The sequence below is a fragment of the Pyxicephalus adspersus genome, chromosome 5 (assembly GCF_032062135.1).
Source record: "Pyxicephalus adspersus chromosome 5, UCB_Pads_2.0, whole genome shotgun sequence".
In the NCBI taxonomy this organism is placed as follows: Eukaryota; Metazoa; Chordata; class Amphibia; order Anura; family Pyxicephalidae; genus Pyxicephalus; species Pyxicephalus adspersus.
In genome coordinates, this window is record NC_092862.1 from 81,921,741 (window position 1) to 81,942,906 (window position 21,166).

Here is a 21,166-nt window from a genome sequence, read left to right on the forward strand (position 1 = left end):
CATGATAGTCTATCTTTTGAATTCTTGAAGATCTTTAATAAATCAGGGCCATTGCACAATTCAGAAAAATTCAGGAAAGTCAAAAAAAAATCAGATCTCCCTATCTTTTTTTTTTGTCAGTAACGCAAACTACTAAATCAAGACAGGCAGGACAGCAAGGCAATTAAACATCCAGTATTTGAATGTCAAATTACAGAGTCTCTACTGCTTCACAAAAAGGACATTGTGGAGTTGGGGAGAGTGCAGAGAAGGGCAACTAAGCTAATATAAAGAATGGAGGAATTGTAGCTAGGAGTAGAGATTAGCTGTTAGACGTTTAGCTAAACTTTTACTTGCTAAAGGAAGAGCATCAAGGGTGTTTGTTAAATCCTTTGTTCTAGACTGTCATCCGCTGGAGAGCTGAATTTCCTGACTAGATGTTTTAAGGTTAAGGGTCTTTCAGAACCTCATAATCTGTACTCGGTAACAACCCATATGTTTGATTTTTTTCATTTTGTGAGATTTTGTGTCATTGTCCAATTAGCCAGTGTGCTGATAACTTTTCAAGAATCATAACTTTTTTTCCTTTTCTGCCCCATAAATGAAAAAGGCTTAATACGTATGATAGATTTATGTTTCCTACAAACCATTTCAAGTGACAGTAGAACAAACTAGGACACACAACACTGTTAAGTTCAATGGAGAGTTGGAGCATGAGTGAGGGTACCCCGCTGCATCTTTCCCCTATAGAAAACAACAGCAGTTGTCCTTGCTTGGTAGTTTATTGATCTGCCAGAATGGATATATAAATAAATGACATGCTGAATTTTTGGCAATTATCTTGTGTGAGTATGTAGCCAAAGGCCAACATTGGTACTAACTGGCACCATAAAGTGCACAGACATCACCAGAACACATCCAATGTGAGTAATACCTAAATGTGAATTCTGGTCAAAATCAATCCCCATTGCCACTGTAAGGGTAATTAGCTTGTTCTGTTTGGAGGATGATGCTTTTAGTGAAAGACTTACCTTATCCTGCAATCGCCAATGCTCCTTTCTGCTGTCCAACACAGGCCATGCCTGGATGAAGAACAGGCTTTAGTTTTATGTCATATAGTGCAAGGTTTAACATCAGGAGCTAAACAGGTGGACCAGGGAGCTTTCTGCCATGGCTGCATCGGACTGGTTTGGTAAAGCAGAATATGAGAGCCAGCAATGAAAAAAGTAACATGTAAGGTATGATTTACTCCAAAAAGCATCATCCTTGATATAGAAAACTAATTATTATATATTCTATTGATTTTACTATTGATTTGGGTCGATTCTTTGCTTTAGCTAATGGAACACTGGTTCTCTTATTAAAGTGGAGTAAGGGGATGCTGGTACTGCCAGTGTCTGTTCTAGATATTCTTAGAATTTGTGTTTTGGATGGTGACTGTTGCCATCCAGCCTTGGTAGAGTCAGTTGAGATAGTAAGAATTATGTCTATGTTAGTTGTAGTAAATTTGGATATAATGCAATGTTGATTCTACAATTCTGATGTAATGTAACAAGAACGTATCCCCAGCGGGGTCCTTCTACTAACCCTGCTCGGGGGTGCACCGGCCAGAGCCGCAGACCACCAAAATTTTCTCCCAGACCACCAATTGGCGACTGCTGCTCTAGATCATCTTATGTGGACAGAGGTATTGGTTTTCCTTATCATCCTCAAGACAAAACATGCTTTTAACTGTTGCAGTGGGGGTGGGGGGGGGGGGGGGGGGGGGGTGTTTGGGAGTTCTACTTTAAATTGGAAAATATAAACACATGAAAAATGAAAGGCCATAGGTTGCCTCTGTATATGTATTTATTTATTTATTTTTTTCCTCCCATGTTAAACAAGTACAGTGAAATAGTGCATGAATTAAAGCTAAACCTAGGCCTGTTACATTTAAGTATATACAGTAAGTGCATTACCCTGTAATTTATGAACCATAGAAAAGTAGAGATGAGGGAGAGAAAAGGAGAAAAAGAGAAGTGTAAAAGATATCTGGGCTGAGAGGAGGAGTGAGGGGAAGTGGAAGAGGAGGAGAAGGAAGGAAGAAATAGTGAGGATTCTAGCTACAGATTAGAGGAGGAGGGGGTAGCAGCAGCACTGATGTGATGTTAAGATCATAGCTTTCTTTTGGGTCATGTCTGCAGCTGCTGCTTGTGGGCTCCCTGGGCTCTTCCTGTTCCTAATGGCATTGCCGTTCCCTGAAGCTGTGGGTGAGTGATTTGAGTCCTCCTATGCATGTCACTATTATTTTTTTCATGTTAAATTTTCTTGTAAGAAAGATAGTACATGACTTTTACTGTCATGGCATACTTTTACTTATCCTACAACTTAAAAACTAACAGGTATTTCAGTTTTATTTTAGAAAACCATTTTAAAATGCCCACTTGTCTAAAATATTGTACCAAATGCTATCACAAACATAAGCACAGAATGATTCAGATAAGATTCAATTTGTTAAGTAATAACAATGCATACAAATAATGGGGAAAATTAAGTGCTACTTCTTTAATACTCTATTAAAAGTGTAATTTTTTTGCACAGGACATACTAAAACCTAAATGGGGATTATACCAACAGGATTAGAAAATGAATATAATGCTGAATAGAATGTATTCACTGTACTTTACAAATAGTATGTTAAAAACTTTTCTAGTTAGTTTTAAAAACATCATTTATTGTATATCAATGTCCTTCAACATGATTCATTGTATTCTTTTATTGGCAAGCCTTAAAATATCACAAAAAAACATTTCAAAATAAACAAATATATTGCACAGATATACTATGTCTTCTGCTTTAGAACAAACAGATTTTGGGCACACAGGAAGTAGAGCACATATGGTTGTAGCTGTGTTCTGGATCAAAAGCCTGTAAAGTTTGGGAGGTTGTGCTGCCCCCTCCCCCTTCATCAGCACTTTTGTTTTTGCGGGGGGGGGGCTGTATGCTTACAGTCTTAGGCACACTAGCTGTGTTATGATTTTAATAATCTAGTGTGTAAATTTCAAGTGACATCTACAATATTTAGAATACCTACTGAGCAGTTTGTTTGCAAATCTATATTTTAGTGTATAAAAAATGTTTTTGAAACTGTTTTTTTTTTTATTGAGACTTTATTACGGAGAAAATAGTTGCAAATATGCAGCAATCTACACATAAGTGATAATAATATTACACAGTATTTATATAGCACTAACATATTACATAGTACTTTACAAAGTCCATATTCATGTCACTAACTATCTCTCAATATACAATATAATGTCCCTACCATAATCAAAAGTCTTTAATACAGTGCATGTTTTTGGAATGTAGGACGAAACCCATGCAAACACGGAGAGAACCTGCAAATCTGTGACCTAATGTTGCAAACGGCATTAGAGTTCTAACCTCTGAGCCACCGTACTGCCCAAGATGTTGTAATAAGTTGTTGGTATTAAAATTTGCCCCTTTTTTATATGGTAATGTTAATCAAGTAATATTGCAGCAAAATTATTTATACCCAGCAAATTTTTATTATTACGCAGTACAAATTTGCCTTTATCCTTATAATGTGAGTTTAAATGTCTTGACTCACCTACATTGTGCTTGTTTTGAAACGTCATCATCTGTTTGAAAAAAGACTGGCAACAGAAGTAGGCTTCACAAGAGACTAGCCACTAGAGGATCAAACTAAATCTCTTAGGTCTGGATCTAGAATAAACCATAATATGTTTAGCAGGATGGAGGTCACCAGCCACCTACTATGCCACTTACTATGAAAAACACCAGTGGTACCAGACATTAGGTGTGCTGTTAAACATATTTCCACAAAGCAGAAAGAGGTATATTCTTCTCAGTCAAGCTTTAGCCCATGTAGACTGGCTGGCCCATTCATGAACGAGATAAATATGGTAAATGTGATACATTACCCTAAAGCCAAAGTACTTCTATTTTCTAATGCTCATAACCACCCTGAGGGCACAGAATCTCAATCACCACAGTATCCCTTTCATGAAACAAGCAGCTTCTGTGAAAAGCTGATGAGGTAGAGGAGCTTTGTGATAATGCACAACATTTAATAAATCAGGGGAAGCGATAGGAGGGAAGTGCTGAAGAGGAGAACATTGAGGGTGCCACAATTGTTATTGGTTACTGACTTGGTTCTGCAGCTACGTCTGCTGTTTTACTTGTGGTAGTAGTGTAAAAAAACAAAAAACAAAAACAGGTCTTGTGGAAAACGCTGTGCCCAGCAAATCCTTTCTTGTTCTATATACCTTTTAAGTGTGGTCTATTTACAGTGGCTTCAGAAAGTATTCAGGCTCATTTTTTCAATCTTGTTATGTTGCAGTCTGATGCTATAATTTGCTTACATTCAACGTGAAAATAGAATTTTAAGCAATTTTGGAAACATTTTAGGAAGAAATATCAAATTTACATTTTTTTAGTACTTAGTTGAAGTACATTTGGTAGCAATTACAATCTTTGGGTATGATGCAACAAGGATTGCACACCTGGATTAGGGATTTTCTGCTATTCTTCTTTGCAAATCCTCTCAAGCTCAGTTAGATTGAATGGGGACCTTTGTTGGACAGCCATTTTCATGTCTCTCCAGGGACGTTTGATAGGGTTCAGGTCAGGGCTCTTGCTGGGCCACTGTAGGACATACATACAGTTGTCCCTAAGCCACTCCTGTGTTGTGTTTTGGATCATTGTCGTGTTGGATGATGAACCTTCAGCCCAAGATGTAGTCTTGAGACCCCTGGAACAGGTTTTCAATAAAGATATCTCTGTACTTTGCTCCAATTAACTTACCCTCACTCAACCCTGATCAGTCCCCCAGTCCCTGTTGCTGAAAAACACCCCCACAGCATGATGCTACCACCACATATGAAATGAAGTCCAATCTTCATTTCATCAGACTAGAGAGCCTTGTTAATCACAGTCTGAGAATCCTTTGGATGCTTTTTGTGCTCCAAGTGAAGAAAGACTTCTGTCTAGCCACTCTACTATAAAGCCCACATCAATAGAGGGCTGCAGTTATGATTGTACTACAACTTAGTCCCATCCCTACACAGGATCTCTGGAGCTCACTCAGATTTAACATCAGATTATTGGTCACCTCTCTTACTAAGGCCCTTCTCCCTTGATTGCTCAATTTGGCTGAGTGGTTTACTGTTTGGCTTGTGAAACAAGTGGATTTGTAATCAAGTGGAGTTGGAAAAAACAGGAGTTTAAAAAGAAAAGGAGTTACCGTATTTTTCGCCCTATAAGACGCTCCGGACTATAAGACGCACCCAATTTTAAAGGAGGAAAATCTAGAAAAAAAAGATTCTGAAAGATTATTCCCCTTCTGATCACTCATGTGCCATTCATACCGGTATTCCCCTTCTGATCACTCATGTGCCATTCAAACTCCCTTTCTGATCACTCTATGCCTTTCAAATTCCCTTTCTGATCACTCTGTGTCATTCAAAATTCCTTTCTGATCATTCTGTCATTCAAATTCCCCTTCTGATCACTCTGGTGCTTTTTTTCCACTGTACGGCAGTTAGGACAGGGAACAGCAGGTGGCGCTGTGCCGGCTTCTTTCGCTCTGCTTTACAGACAGGAGAAGACACGTGCTGCTGCCAGAGAGAAGAGGAGACAGACGCTGCTGCAGCCAGAGACACACGCAGGATCGGGTATCGGGTGAGTATATTATTTTAGTTATTTTATCACACCTTTGTCGTATAGGACGCACTAACTTTTCCCCCCCAGTTTTGGGGAAGAAAAAGTGCGTCTTATACTGCAAAAAATACGGTAAATCCTTATAGTAACCACAAACTGTAAGTAAACTTTTTTAACTCCTTGTAAACAAAAATTGTAACTGGGAAAATGAGTGGTAGCAAGCTGGAAAGTTTGGTTCAGTGCACAATCAGTCACATGTATGCACAAATGGAACAACAGCTCCTAGATGAATAGCGCTGTGACAAATGTGAGCAAGTTGCCTTTCTGGTATCTCGCATTGGAGAGCTGGAGAAGCGCATTGCAACACTGAAATCACTGGATCACCTTGAGAGGGGTCTCCTGCTCACAGAGCAGGCAGTTAATGTCTTAGATGTGGTGGGTGGAGAGGTTAATCAGGATGAGAATGTAGGGAGTTGGGTTAATGTAAATAGAGGGAGTTGTAGGGGCCCCCAGAAAAAGAAGGCCAGCCCTGTGTTTGAGCACCCTAACATGTTTGCAAAGTTATATGAAGATGTGCAGGTGGCAGACCCAGTGGTGGTAACTCTAGATGTTACTGCTACCCCTAACAGCCGGGAGAGCAGCACATCTAGTAGTGGTGGGGAAGAAAACGCAGGAAGGAAAAGACAATTGGTAGTCATAGGGGATTCTATTATCAGAAGGATGGATAGAATAGTTTGTCGCCCGGATCCCTCCAACCGAATGGTTTGCGGTCTCCCTGGTGCCAGGGTTCGGCATGTGGTGGACCGAGTGGACAAACTACTGGGAGGGGCTGGACAAGACCTAGCTGTCTTGGTCCATGTTGGAACCAATGAAAATATAGATGGAAGATGGAGGATCCTTAAAGATCAGTTTAGGGAACTAGGTTTAAGCTGAAGAAAAGGACTTCCAAGGCTAAATTCTCTGGAATATTGCCTGTGCTATGCGCACACAGGAAAGTCAGAGGGAGCTTAGGCAGCTAAATGCATCGGTTAAGTCCTGGAGTAGAAGGGAAGGGTTTGGATTCATAGAGCACTGGGCTGACTTTTCATTGGAGTACAACCTGAATGCCAGAGATGGTTTGCACCTAAATGAAAGGGGGTCTGCTGTGCTAGGGGAAAGATTTAGGGGAATGGTGGAGGGATATTTATACTAGGACAGAGGGGGTGGGACAGTCAAACAAAGTGGCAGAAAGGTTAGTCAGGGGTCAGACACCAGTGGAGGGAGGATTGGGGATAGTTAGGGGGAGGATTATGGATAATTGTAAGGAGCTTCCCATGTTACAAACAAACATTGGATTGTGCAGTACTAATTGTACTAAAAAACAAAAGGATTTGGCAAACAATGATGGTAAAAGCAGCAATGGTTAAAAGAGCCTGTTCACCAATGCTAGAAGTCTAGCAAACAAGATAGGGGAGTTGGAAGTCTTAACCTTCCTAGCAGTAACCCTGAGTGTGACACGGGGTAGAAAAAAGTTGCTGAAAGCGGTAATCCCGAGTCATACTCGAGGTAGGTAGACCTATGGGAAGTAATAGTAAATACAGCCTTACCTGATCTGCCGGCGTCCCCCACTGTCCATCGCCGCGATCCCTGTCTTCTTCCTCCGGCATCTTCTGCATACGATGAGTCACTGGGGGAGTTCGCGGTGACGTCGGTGCGTGTGTACGTTGCCGGTTGGGCGTGGTGGGAAATTCAAAATACATTTGTATTGCATTTCAATACAAAATAACTATTGAATGCAGTACATTGGATTTATATGTTTAAAAGCAGTACATTGTTTTCAAGAACATTTATTTTATAGTATAATAAAATAGTATGAGTATATTATATATATATATATATATATATATATATATATATATATATGTATATAAAACACAGTTAATTTATTGGAGTCTGCTATAGGCCCCCCAGTGCTAAGGAAAAAATAGAAAATCAACTACTAGCACAGATAGAAAATTCATGGGAGATTTCAACTACCCTGACATTGACTGGAGTAAGATAATTTTATAGTACAGTTTATAGGAGCCCCAACTAGAAATGATACTCTGCTGGACCTGGTTCTTTCTAACAATGCAGAGCTTATAGCACATGTGCAAATAAAAGAGACTTTGGGTAGCAGTGACCATAATATGATTTCATTTAATGTAAGCTGCAAACAGGAAGTAAAACAGGAAAGATAAAAACATTGAATTTTAAGAGAGCAAATGTTCCATTATTAAGGGCGGCTCTTTGTGACTCGGACTGGGAGACAATATTGACCTCGAAGAACACAACAGAAATTGGAATGTTTTAGGTCTGTTCTACAAAAGAACACTAAAAAATATATTCCAATGGGTAATAAGTTTAGGAGGCTAAAATTAAAACCTATGTGGCTCACAGCTGATGTTAAAAAAGCCATAGAAAACAAGAAAAGGGCATTCCTAAAATAAAAAAATGAAGGATCGCCCTCATCATTTGAAACCTTTAAAGAATATAACAAACAATGTAAAAAGGAGATAAAATGTGCAAAACTTCAAAATGAAGGAAAGACTGCTAAGGAAAGTAAGGCAAACCCCTCACAATTTTTCAAATATATTAATAGCAAAAATATCAGATCTGAGCATGTAGGCCCCTTAAAGGATGTTGCTGGGTTAATAACTGGGAATAAAGACAAGGCAGATTTACTAAACACTTTTTTTTTAGCTCTGTGTACATGAAGGAAAATGCCAGAGCTCAAGTCCAAATTCATAATAGCTATGTCACTGCCTTAAATGAGTCGCAATGGCTCAGAACTGATATGTTCGAGAAACAGCTGGGAAAAATTAGGGTTGACAAAGCACCAGGACCTGATGGATTACATCCACGTGTCCTCAAAGAGCTGAGCTCTGTTATTTCAAAGCCAGTATTTCTAATTTTTAGAGACTCTTTAGTCACTGGCAAGGTACCGATAGATTGGCGTAAGGCCAATGTGGTTCCTATCTTCAAGAAGGGAGCAAAGTCATTACCAGGTAACTACAGACCCGTTAGTTTAACGTCCATAGTTGGAAAGGTCTTAGAGAGTTTGATAAAGAACCACATAGAGGAGTTTCTGCTAGAAAATAATATTATAAGTGATGGTCCGCATGGCTTCAAGAAAGACAGAAGTTGTCAAACAAATGTACTCTCTTTTTATGAGGAAGTAAGTAAACAGGTGGACAGTGGAGTAGTAGTTGATATAGTGTACGTGGACCTTGCTATGTTGTGTAAATGCTATGTTTGTATAAATCAGCTCCCAATCAGCTGTTTGGAATCAGCTCCCTCAGGAAGATGTTTCAGCAACTACTATAGATTGCTTTAAGAAAAAGCTACATATTTTTCTAGAAGCACAGAAAATAAACTGGGTAATAAGGCTTTAAAGTAAAAATAACAGTGACTGTTGATCCAGGGAACATCCGATTGCCTCATGGAATCAGGAAGGAATTTTTTTTCCCCTGTTGAAGCAAATTGTACCAGGGTTTTTTTTGTCTTCCTCTGAACCAACTATGTCTTTTAAGGTTTTATATCTGGGATATGTTTATTTCCCTTGAGGTTGAACTTATGTCTTTTTTCAACCTAACCTACTGTGTAACTATGTAACCAGCTCTTGAGTTCTGGTTGTGTAAAACTTCTTCCATTTGAGGATTATGGGGGCAACTGTCCTCTTTGGAACCATTACTGCAGCAGAATTTTTTTTTCAACCTTCCCCAAATCTGTGCTTTGCAACGATCCTGTCTATGAGCTCCGCAGGCAGTTACTTTGACCTCATGGCTTGGATTTTGTTCTGATGTAATTCCAGGCAATTTTTACTGGATTTCAATTTGGGTTACTATTTCAAATTCTTTTTTAATTGTTTTTGTTTGTTAGATTTTCATTTTTTTTGCTGTGTTGAAAGTATGACTGGGACCATGGAATGCAGAAGGTAATTATGTCGGTCAAAGCAGTGAGCAGTATGTATAGTAGCATTGTGCTGAAGGTTATGACAGAAGAGGAGTACCAAAGGATATGATAGACCTTATGTGCAAGAGATGAGTGTGGAGGGTATGACAAGCAGCAGTAAAAACAGAAGAGAACTGTAGATGGTAAGAAAATGGTCAGTATGTGCAGGAGAGGAGTGCCAGATTAAATAGTAGCAAGGATATGACACAATATTTGGTAGGAATATGAATATTGATGATAAAAATAATGTTTCTACCAAGGTGACGTTGCTGTGTGTATTGGAGACCTGTCAACATTGCAGGGCAAATGGTGACAGGTTAAAATGGGAAATTTGAGAGGAGTACATGTGCATTCCTGCTACATCCATCCTTGTGATCTAGCTTTCCAGCAGTAAAAAAAAAAGTAATTTTTAACACAAGTTGAAGGATTACATTGTGATGCCTTCTGATGAATGAAAGGTTTTTGCAGGTCTCACTTTGATCAAAGATCCAAAAAAATGAGAGATATTTTCCTCATAAAAAACATACAAATTATTCCCTTATTCCCCTGTGGCCAATCTGCACATCTAGAATCACTTCTGTGTAGTAATGCTACAGATTAATGATATAGAGCCATTTATTTGAAATTAGATTTCTTCACTGTTAGGGTCATGAAAATGTAGAATAGAGTCTCTCAGGAAGTAGTTTCAGCAACTACTATAGATTGCTTTAAGAAAAAGTTGGATGCTTTTCTAGAAGCACAGAAAATAACTGGGTATTAAAGTTTTAAAGTAAAGATAACAGAGACTGTTGACCTAGGAAACATCTGATTGCCTCAGGGAATGAGAAAGGATTTTGTTTCCCTTGTTGAAGCAAATTGTACCAGGGTTTTTTTTTTTTACCTTCCTCCAGTTCAACTTTGTCCATAGGGGTTTTATTTTATCTGGAATATGTTTATTTCCCTAGTGGTTGAACTTGATGGATTTATGTCTTTTTTCAACCTGACTAACTATGTAACAAACAGGTGTTTTAGGTTGTTGACCATTACTATGCAGTGTTTGGAAATTAATACCATGGCTTCTTTTAAATAGGGGTATGAAAGTTACACATGTTATGGTTTTTCTCCCACCTTATGCTGGCTGGGGGAGCTTGAGAAACTGACTAGTCCAACTGGCTAGCCCATGACTTAATGATCTTTCTCTGCAGTTCTAAACTGCCAATAAGTATTCTTACTGTAATTTGCTGTGCGGGCCCCACCCACTTCAAAACCTTTTGATAGTAATTATCATTTTTTAATTTAGCGAAAAACAGTCTACAATAACGAGTGCCTTTATTATGAATGTTACAGTTTATTAAGGTAGGTAAAAAAGAAGAAATGTATTATCAAACACCACCAAATTGTTCCATTTCTTTGTGGGTAAACTATCTTCAGTAAACTAGAACTTTTTTTTTTTTTTTTACATTTTTTGGAAGGTCCCCTCCTCTTCTGCCTTTACTGCCACAGCAATAAAGACTGAAGGGGAAACCCACAACCTCCTGGGTTACATATGTCACATATCCCAGGAGGCTGTGTGCTGCTCCTTCTGTTCATACCGGAGATTCGGCATGCACCATCAAGTGGTTTGTTTTCCTAGGATGTAAAAAAAAAGTGCTCAATCTCATGAATGTGCAGTGAGACCGGCACTTTTTTTTTCTTACATTTTTAGGAAGACATATCAACACACCAGAAGAGAGAAGAAGGAAGATGGGCACGATCGATGTTCTATCTGCGCTGGAAAGAAGAGAGAAGACAATGCAGGACTCAGTTTATGAAGGGATTGAGGGCTTTTCACCAGCAAAATTTAAGAGGAACTAAACTGAAAAGTGCCTAAAACAAAAAAATACACTTACCTTCAATCCAGCAGGGCATTCCGATCCATCCTGAGGTGTCTTCCATTGTGTCCCGCGTCGTTCTGGTTTCCGTCTCCGAGCCAACACGCCGGGCCCTGTCTACTTCGTCTCTTCTTCTTGGTTCTTCTTCCTACACAGGTACAAGATCAGGTGACGTAGGTTGAAAAAAAACTTGCCGATCTCACTGTGCATGCATGTGATCTGCAAATGTTTCTCTTTTCTCCTGTGTCTCCTGGGAAGAGTGACGTAGGTATGTCGGGAGGCTTTGCGCTCCCATTCATTCTCATTCGCCTAGGCAATCGAGAATTAGGGTGTGGTTTTAAAAAAAAGGGCGTTACACTTTTCTGAGTTTAGGTATGCTTTAGGTGGTATTTTATGGGGTGAAAGCTACACTTTAAAGTGATTAAGGTGACTAAGGGTTTATTTACTCTGTCAGTGAGGTTGCGGTGCATTTACTGCTTTATAATGCCAGGAAACGCTGCTGCAGTGAGCAGTACTTAGTAGTACCAATATCTTAGACAGCTGTTACCAGTTGGAACTTTCTCATCACTTTTAATTCCAGTGACAATTGTCAACAGGACAAGCAGAGGGTAGATCTCCTTTATAGATAAACAGACAGCAATAAAAACACCTGTCTACACTATCCAAAACATAAAAAAAAAATGAATTTGCCTTTTTGACAATAAACTTCTAAAGCAACTGGTTTGCATGCTGCATCTACTGCTTATAAGTATCTGCCATCTTATCTTTTTTTTCCACAACCTTTTATATTTTAAAGAATCGCCCCAGTTAAACTAATGCAAAATATTGAAAATACTGATTTTCACAGCCTCTCCTTTCAGTTCCACTCATCTTGTACCGTGGTCCAAGACTCATTTCTTAGGATCCTGCTACTGTTATATATATACTGGTATATGCATGACCTTATATGTGCTTGTAAGATCTTTTTGTAAGGGCTACTGACAGAGGGTCTCTTCTTTTGTTTCTAATTTGAGTCTTGGACCTCTGTACAAGATGGGGAAAACTAAGGAAACAAAGGAGGCTGTAAAAATGAAAGGATTTATTTAGATACTGTAATTCCATTGCCAATGTGTTCTGCAATTTTTGGTATGCATGATTATCTTGATCTGAAATAATAATAAACGGTTAATTTATTATTACGTTTTCTTATGTAACTTAGGATTTGGTGGACATTTTATGTGCTTCATTTATGCATTAGGTTTTCTCCTATGTAACAGGGGCTGCAGAAAATATAACCGGTATACTGATATCAGTAGCATCACAACATGAGAGTGATTGTTAACTTTTGTAGCACATATGGTTTTAATGAGTAATGCATGATGGCATTTCCTCCATGAAATTAAGTAAAGCATAAAAAACAAAAAACTAAAACAAAAAACGAATAATCTTGTGCTTTATTTGGTAAGTAAAGCACCATAAATTATAGGGTACAGGAAGAGAAAAAGTGACCATAGAAAAAACAGATGACGAAAGGATGAGGGGAGGTGGGAAGGAAGATATCCAGACTTGAGAGGTGGAGTGAGGGGAAGTGGAAGAGGAGGAGAAGGAAGGAAGCAAACGAGAGAGGATTCTGGCTACAGAGAAGTGAAGGGAGGGGGTAGCGGCTGCACTAACCTGATGCTATGATTTTAGCTTTAGTGTGGGTCATGTCTGAAGCTGCCACTTGTGGGCTTCCTGGGCTCTGTCTTTTCCTGGTAACTGTGCTGTTCTCTAAAGCTGTCGGTGAGTGAGATAAATAAAAGCCAAGGTTGTGGTAAAATGCAGTGTTAGAAGTACTGAAAGCACTTTACTGTCACTACAAGGTGGTATTCTAAGTTAATTCAACATGAAACACTTAACTCGCTTAACTACAACCTACAAAATATATAAAACTGTTATTTATATCAAAGCATAAAGCTAATGTTACATACTATGGAAACTTTTTTGAATCATACATATAACATGGTACTTTTTAAGCCAAATTTGGTCAATTTAAGCCCAATTTTAATAGTTACAAAGACCAAAAAACGTACTGGTATGTACAATAGAAATTATTTTTCACATTACAAACAGGAGTATACTGTTGCCAACGTGAGCCCTTGGATTATGATTTCATAATTAAAAATTGACTGTGGGAGCAATGACAAATTTTTGTTTAAACAGAGGAAAGTGAAGTTGTTTTATGTACTGGAATACTGCTCAGCCAATTGGAATATATGGATCTGCATTTATTCTTGACAAAGGGTTTTTGTTGTTGTTGGCAGTTGTTATATCATTTTGTTTCCTTGCAGTTGAAAATCTTTATTGCTTTGTGTAGCTTGTTTCCACTTGTTCATAAAATAAAAATTGTATAGGTGTATTAACAGAAAAAATAGGTATTTGATTTGTATACATTGTTTTCGAGAATGTAGGCTTTTAACTCATTGTTTTTATGTAGTTATTGGATCATTCAATTTTATTGGTCCAAGGAAGGGCTGTGTGATATGGCTGAAGATTGTTGTTGTAGTATGCAACAGTATTGTGTGTTGATTAGGTAAGAAAAAGTGTTGCAGCTTTGTTTCTATACATTTTTGGGAGTGGAAATGTATTCTGTCATAAAATGTGGTACATAGATCCTGGGAACAGGCATAGAATATCTAACTCTAGACCTGTGTGTACACTGTTATGCTGGGGCACCAAAAGCACTCCTTGGTGCAATGCACAAAATTGCATAGTATGGGCATTGGCGCACTCTCATGCATGCGCTATTTGTATAGAAATGCAAATGACATCTCATAACCAATAACAAACAACTAACTAATAAATAAATACCCATGACAACAGCATTGATAGCATAGAATTGCCTACAGCATTTTTATTGGTTAACATTACCAATATCAATAAATAACAAATGCTTTCCCAGAGATTATCAAGCATACAGTTGCATAACCCAATGGATTAGTGAATTAGTCCCCCACTGGAGAAGTGACAAACCACTTAAATATCATAACAATAGAAAAAACAGAAATGGAAAGGTGGGGAACTCTTTTAAATGCTGCTTGCAGTAACAGGAAGGCTGTTGAGAAGGCAGCTTCCACCAATCAGAGACTTTACTAGCCAGATGTTGTCAGCCACCTACTATCTACAAACATTACCACTGCTCTGATGCACCCTGTTGTTGACAGTGAGTGACAGTAGTGACAATGGTGGACCATATCTGCACAATAAATGTTTCAGAATGTGGAGAATGGGTTTAAGGCCTTAATATGGAACTAAACCCTCCAATACTCACCTGTCCCTGTTCCCCTGAAGGGCACCATTATCTTCTCCTTTCTCCTTCCTGTTGACTATTTTTGGCCTTCGTGATTGGCCAGGCCAGGATGATGTAACTCTCACACAGGCGCGCTGGAGTTTATTCATTCCTGACAAGCGCATTGAAAGCAGGCATTGCTTATCGTATAATTTTTATGTTTTAGATATTTTTTTTCTCACCGATTTCTTTGTTTTTCAGTTGATTTGTACAGGTCACATTAAAGGTTAGAAATATTTTTAAATAATTTATTGTCTCATTTTTCATCACAAAAACCTGGAATTTTACCAGGGGTGTATCCCCTTCCATATCGACTGTATATACTTCTAGCTGCCAGAATGACCATTGCAAAGCACTAGAAGACACCAACACTATTTCTGGACTTCAAGGTTAACGGGGCGTACTGTCCAACATTTTGAAAAATTACTTAGCCAGCTTTCATAAAACACAGGACCCATGAGCTCATGTTGTGTTTTGACATGGACACCCCCTCCCATATAATAATAGCTGGGTAAATGTTTTCACTGTTTTACCTAGCTTCATAGTATCTGTAATTTTTTTTAAATGCAACTTGGGAGTGTTTTTTTTTTATATAATGCATGGAGAAGATGGAGCAATTACTGTTGTGACTGCTCTGCTTTTTAGATTAGATTTATTATGATTTATTATGCAGAACTAAACCTGTAAAGCTTCGTACACACTTGCAATGCTTCTCGTACGATAATTGGCTCAGGGCCCATATCGGACGAGAATCTGGCGTGTGTACAGCGCCTGTCGTCCATCGTCTGAACGACAGTCCTGGCAGACCCACGGACGATCGTAATGGAAGCAAAGGGGGAGAGCGCGCAGCGGGTGCCACTCAGTCGTTCTCCTCCTCCCCTCCCCATGGAACAGATTGGTGCTGTATGTACAGCATTTGTTCATTCATCATGCAGTCCTTAGTCGTTGGAAAGGATTGTGAAAGATCCTTTCCAACGACAATTATTGCATGTGTGTACCTAGCTTAATACTCACTTGTCCTGTTCCCTCGCAGGGCGCAGCCATCTTCTTTCTCCTTTTCCTGGAAACAATTTTAAGCCATTTTGATTGGCTGCTCCAGGATAACAAATGAGTTTATTCACTTCCAGCATGTGCAAGGGAAGCTGGCAATGCTGCATATCCTGGCAACCAAAATTAGGCTGCCCATGCACATCTCTGCTTTTTTGACAGATACCCGGAGCAGTAAGGTGAGTTAGCAAAGTTTATTGCAGAAGGGATGTTTACCTGTCTTTTTCTTCAATAATGACCTACGTGCCAAAATTTAACATTTTATAAATACACCCCTTAACCCAGGGGTCAGCATAATTTTTGGACTACTAGGCCATTTCAGGAGGCCAGGAAGACACACTAGGCCAGAAGAAACAGTGTCCAAGGAAAGGTTTTTTATTTAAAAATACAGTACGATCAATGGGAAACATGTTGTTGCATGTTCTTAGAGATACAATATCAGGTTCTTATAATGAGGAGTTAAAATAAAATAAAATATTTATCTTAAATTAATAATTAACTGTTTTTAGAACAGATTCAAAGCATTTTTTATTGGAATGGGACTTTATAGGTGCTTTGTGCAAAAAAATATACTTAATGACAAGAAAATACTAATTTTGTTTAAAAGAAAATGTTTGTTTTAAAAAATTCACTGTGATCATAATCAAAAGAATCCAATGCATATGATAATATACTTATTTATTGAAATGTATGTTTATCATGATTCATTATCCCAAGATCAATGGCTCAAGGGTTAGCACTCTGGTCTTTGCAGCCCTGAGTCCCAGGTTTGAATCTTGGCCAGGACACTATCTGCATGGAGTTTGCAATTTCTCCCTGTATCTGTGTGGGTTTCCTCTGGGTACTTCAGTTACTGCCCACATTCTAAAAACATGCAGTTAAGTTATTTGGCTTCCCCCCAAAAATTGACCTTGGACTAAATTAATGACATATGACTATGGTAGGGGCATTAGATTGTGAGTTAGTGACATGACTATCAACTTTGTACAGCGCTGCGTAATATGATGGTGCTATATAAATACTGTGTAGTAATAATAATTTATCAGATGATTAATATATGATTGAATATATGATTGATTAATATAATATATATGATAATCATATTTTAATCATCTAATAAATGATGCGTCATTAGTTTATATAGCTTACTTTTGAACTTACTTTACTTCTTTTTCCTGGCTCTCTGTTACTGCTTTTGCATCTAGTCCTATCTCCCATGTGTAGGCACCCGGGAGCACGTGGGACACGGAACTCCAATCAGCGAGGGAATCTCTCGAGTCCCCCACTGATGGCTCCGCCCCCAAACAGGAACACCCCTGAAGGGTGTGTCCCTTTACCCCGGCGGCGGAAGTGTTAACGCCAGCCGCGGTACATAGGGAAGGGAGCCACAACAAGGAGGCTCAGGAGCTGCATGCTGCTCCGTAGCCACAGGTTGCCAACCCCTGCCGGCCAGGATTAGGTTGGATTGACCATTAACCTCCTGGGCGGTTCATTTATGTCTTGTTTTACATGTCTAAAAGCGGTACATTGTTTTTCATGAAAATTTATTTTACAGTATAATATAATAGTATGAGTATATTAAAGTTTGAAACACAAAATCATGTCAAAATAATAAATATATTATACTGTAAAATAAATGTTCATGAAAAATAATGTACTGTTTTTACACATATAAATCCACTGTATTGCATTCAATACAGTTATTTTGTTGAATGCAATACAAATAGATTTGAATTTCCCGCCCCCCCCCCGAACAGAACGTCCACACACAACGACGTCGCGGGGAAATCCAAGTGACTCAATGGGTGTAGAGAACGCCGGCCGGAGGAAGGAAGAAGATGCGAACGAGGATGAAGGACGCTGGCGGGTCACTTAAGCGGGGGTTTGCGGGGGCAGGAGCGTGAATCGTCAGGCAGAGAGTGCTTTTCTGGAGGGACCCATGCACTTGACTAGAGTATAAGCCTAGGGTGATATTTTGAGCACTTTTTGGGTGCTGAAAAAGTCGGCTTATACTCGGGTATATACGGTAACACCCTTGTAACATTTGTATTGCTCTATGTGCCCCTGGTCAGAACACCTCACTTTCCACCCCCGTGAAAGTTGAATCTAAATGCTGTACAGTTGTCATGAAAACAAGAATTGATGATACAGCTTCTGTGCAGATATTTTTTTCCATGACAATTCTTGTGCTTCTCATTCCAAGAAGTATATTTTCTGTCACTTCCTTTAAATATTCCTAACAAGATTGGAAGTGACAGAAAACTTATATAGCCCTAACGAAATAGTAAATTCACAATATTTAATATTTATATTTACACTAGTTGTCCCTCGAAGCGGCTCACAATCTAATATCTCTACCATTGTCATGTCTTTAATACAGTCTAAGGTAAATTATGAAATGGGGGAGGAACCTGGAGGACAACCTGCAAACTCCATGCAGATAATTTACTGGTCGAGATTTGAATCTGGGACCCAGCATTGCAAAGACCAAAATGACATGATCCTGGCAATCTAAGATACCTGTTCATATTGTCACAGATATGGTTGCTGATCTTTCTGTGTATTCTTTTTTGTCTTTGTGCACATAATATTATTTACATTCACACAATATCAGATAGATAACCTCTATTGTTAATTGATTTTCAAAGTTTCCTAATGTAAGTACTACATCATTGGGATGTCTATGAGAAGAGGACATATGATTACATTGATTGATACATAAGAACATACATATGATTACATTGATTGATTACATAGTTTCTGTATCTACCCTAAAATTTAGATCTCCTAAATGGGTCTTATGCTATGTACACACGTCAGATGATTCTTGCCCAATGTGAGCTGTCAAGATCGTTTCCAACGTTATTAATTGAGCATGGTAAAGCAACCTCAGATTTGTGATAAACTAGTAAAACTTAAAAGCTTAATTTTTACTGATTTATTTATAATACATATTAAATTATTTTATTTGTAAAAAATATATTTAATATGTTGTAATACGTATTAGTCTGATACGTTCTATTTCTTAATATCTCTTATCTCACATTCTTAAATATTGACTATATGCAATAGACCTATTGAAGCAGCCATTTTACATAGGGCATGAAGAATACAGTTAGTTGTGGTTTCCTTTAGTAACAGGAAAGTAGCAAGTATCCAAAAAGCAGAATTTCAATTCTTCAAAAGACATGGTGAATACAAAAGTCGGTATCTTCTCTAGAAATTTCTTCAGCCAGGTAGGGGGAAGATGTAGCTAAGTGGTTGAAAACAGGGCAGGCAAGTCACAAAAAATTGTTTATTTCTTAGATATCCAGTTACTCCTATAACTGTGTCAGCTTTCTAACGCCATCCGCACTCCCCATACTTTGTTCCAACTTTCTAATGGTCCCCACTTTCCATTTTTTTTATTATCCCCCATCTAACAAGTGCAACATGATTTGTAAAGAGTGTAATCATTTGTAGAAGTGTAATCAATGTAGTGTAAAAAGTTATGCCTAATTTACATTAGCAGTAAAAACTGAAGTAATTACTACTCCAGAATGCAACCACTTGCCATCCAGGACTGGCAACAGGTGGTCACTGCTTTTTTAGGCATTTGCAAGTGGTATTTTTTTTTTTATAAATTGCAACTACTTCAAAAAACGTACAAATCAGTGATGAGCAATCTCACCACCTTTGAACATTGCATGTAGTATTTGAAAAATGATGCAGCAACACTAACACCTACAAAAAAAGGATGATGTCATCAGCTGCAGGAGGCAGGAGCTACTGAGAATGTCAGAGCAGTGTATGTAAGGCTTACATTGGCTCTGCCATTTTCAGCACCTCTGCCACCTGTCAGCACACCAGCTCTTTTACACTGCTCTGCTTTTCTCAGCTAATGTGCTGGTAGGAGGTGCTGAGAATAGCAGAGCAGTGTAAGCTGTACATAAACCAGGGCTTGAGGACCACTGGTATATTTGGAATATTTGGAATAATCAAATGAAAACTGCTAGGTAGTATTGTGCCCTGTAACCTTTTGGAATAAAGTAAATGCTTGATAGCTCACATTGTGGACAATGTGAATTTTTTGCCTTTAAATAAATGCCCACAAGCAAATAATGTTAATAAAATTTTTTTCTGATAAAGTTTCTTAATAGAAATACCTTGACATGTGAAATACTCAAAATGAGAGCCTCACCAGCTACTAAAGGAGCTCCTGGTATATCCTTCTATATGTTCCAAAAGATGTAAACTATTTCCAGTGGGTTAGGACATTCTCTTTGCTTGTGACGCTAAATCATTTTCTATTCGCCTCTCTGCATTTTGAGAATAGGAGCAGTACTTAAAATGATTGGCCTTCCAGTAGGATCCTTGATAATCATGTGGATTTTGGGGAGTGCAAAAATGTACGTTCAGTTGGATTTTGTAATTTCAAAAAGTAAGTAAAACCATAAAACATGATTTCTTGGATGCATGTAATTTCTTTGATTGTTATTAACCACCTGGCCAGTAAACCCGACCTTGGTTCGGGTCTATCGGTTTTGCAAAAATCGATAAACCCGAACTTTTCTCACTGTTTAAATCCCCTCACTTACCTGGTCCCCGCTGCGATGATCCAGCGTCGATCAAAAAAAAAAAAAAATACTCACCTTCTCCCCGCAGCTCCAATGGACATGTCTTCTGTCTTCTTTCTTCATCCGGCGAGTGCAGTGACGATCACCGGGGTTTCCCGGTGACGTCGGTGACGTCGCTGCATGCGTCGGTGCGGACGGGAGGCGGGGTGGGAAATTCAAAATTTTGTATTGAGTTTCTTTGCATTGAACTCAATACAAAAAAGCTGTATTGAGTCCAATACAAAGAAATTCTTATATAATATATATATAATTGTATTATATATATATATTATATAGGCTACTGTACAGGTACATTACATTATACACTATTTTTTTTTTTAAACTTTTTTTTAAAGATTTTTTTTTTAAAGATTTTTTTTTATGTTTTATAAAAAAAATTTTACTATTAAATTTATAAAATTTGGGACATATTTCGTTAAGTTATGCGGTAATTCGGTAAATTATAATTAATTATTGAGTAATTCGCTGAATTATAGCCTACAATCTAAAATAAATTTCCATGCAAAAATATTAACACTTTTTGCATGGAAGTACAGAAGTTTGAAAAGAATTAGAATACCCGGCGTTCGAGTACACGTCCCTCGGCGATTCCTGATGATGTCCGTGCATGCGCCAGTCGATGGGGGTCGTAGCGGGAAATTCAAATATTTTGTATTGGATTCAATACAAAGTCCTGTATCCAATCCAATACAAAATAATACAAAATATAT

General features: G+C 38.3%; 1 protein-coding gene across 3 annotated transcripts in view; it reads left to right on the top strand.

Moving 5' to 3' along the window:
• Positions 1-2,076: 2,076 nt before the first annotated feature.
• The window catches only part of RECK (reversion inducing cysteine rich protein with kazal motifs), a 205,584-nt gene continuing 186,494 nt past the window's right edge, over positions 2,077-21,166 (top strand). The window contains exon 1 of one of the 3 annotated variants that reach the window (XM_072411954.1): positions 2,077-2,228. In XM_072411954.1, coding sequence (XP_072268055.1) covers positions 2,153-2,228 — 76 coding nt within the window. In that variant the 5' untranslated portion in view covers positions 2,077-2,152. Of the gene's footprint in view, positions 2,229-13,099; positions 13,248-21,166 lie in introns of those variants that run through there. The other 2 variants (XM_072411955.1, XM_072411953.1) reach the window with 2 other exon arrangements.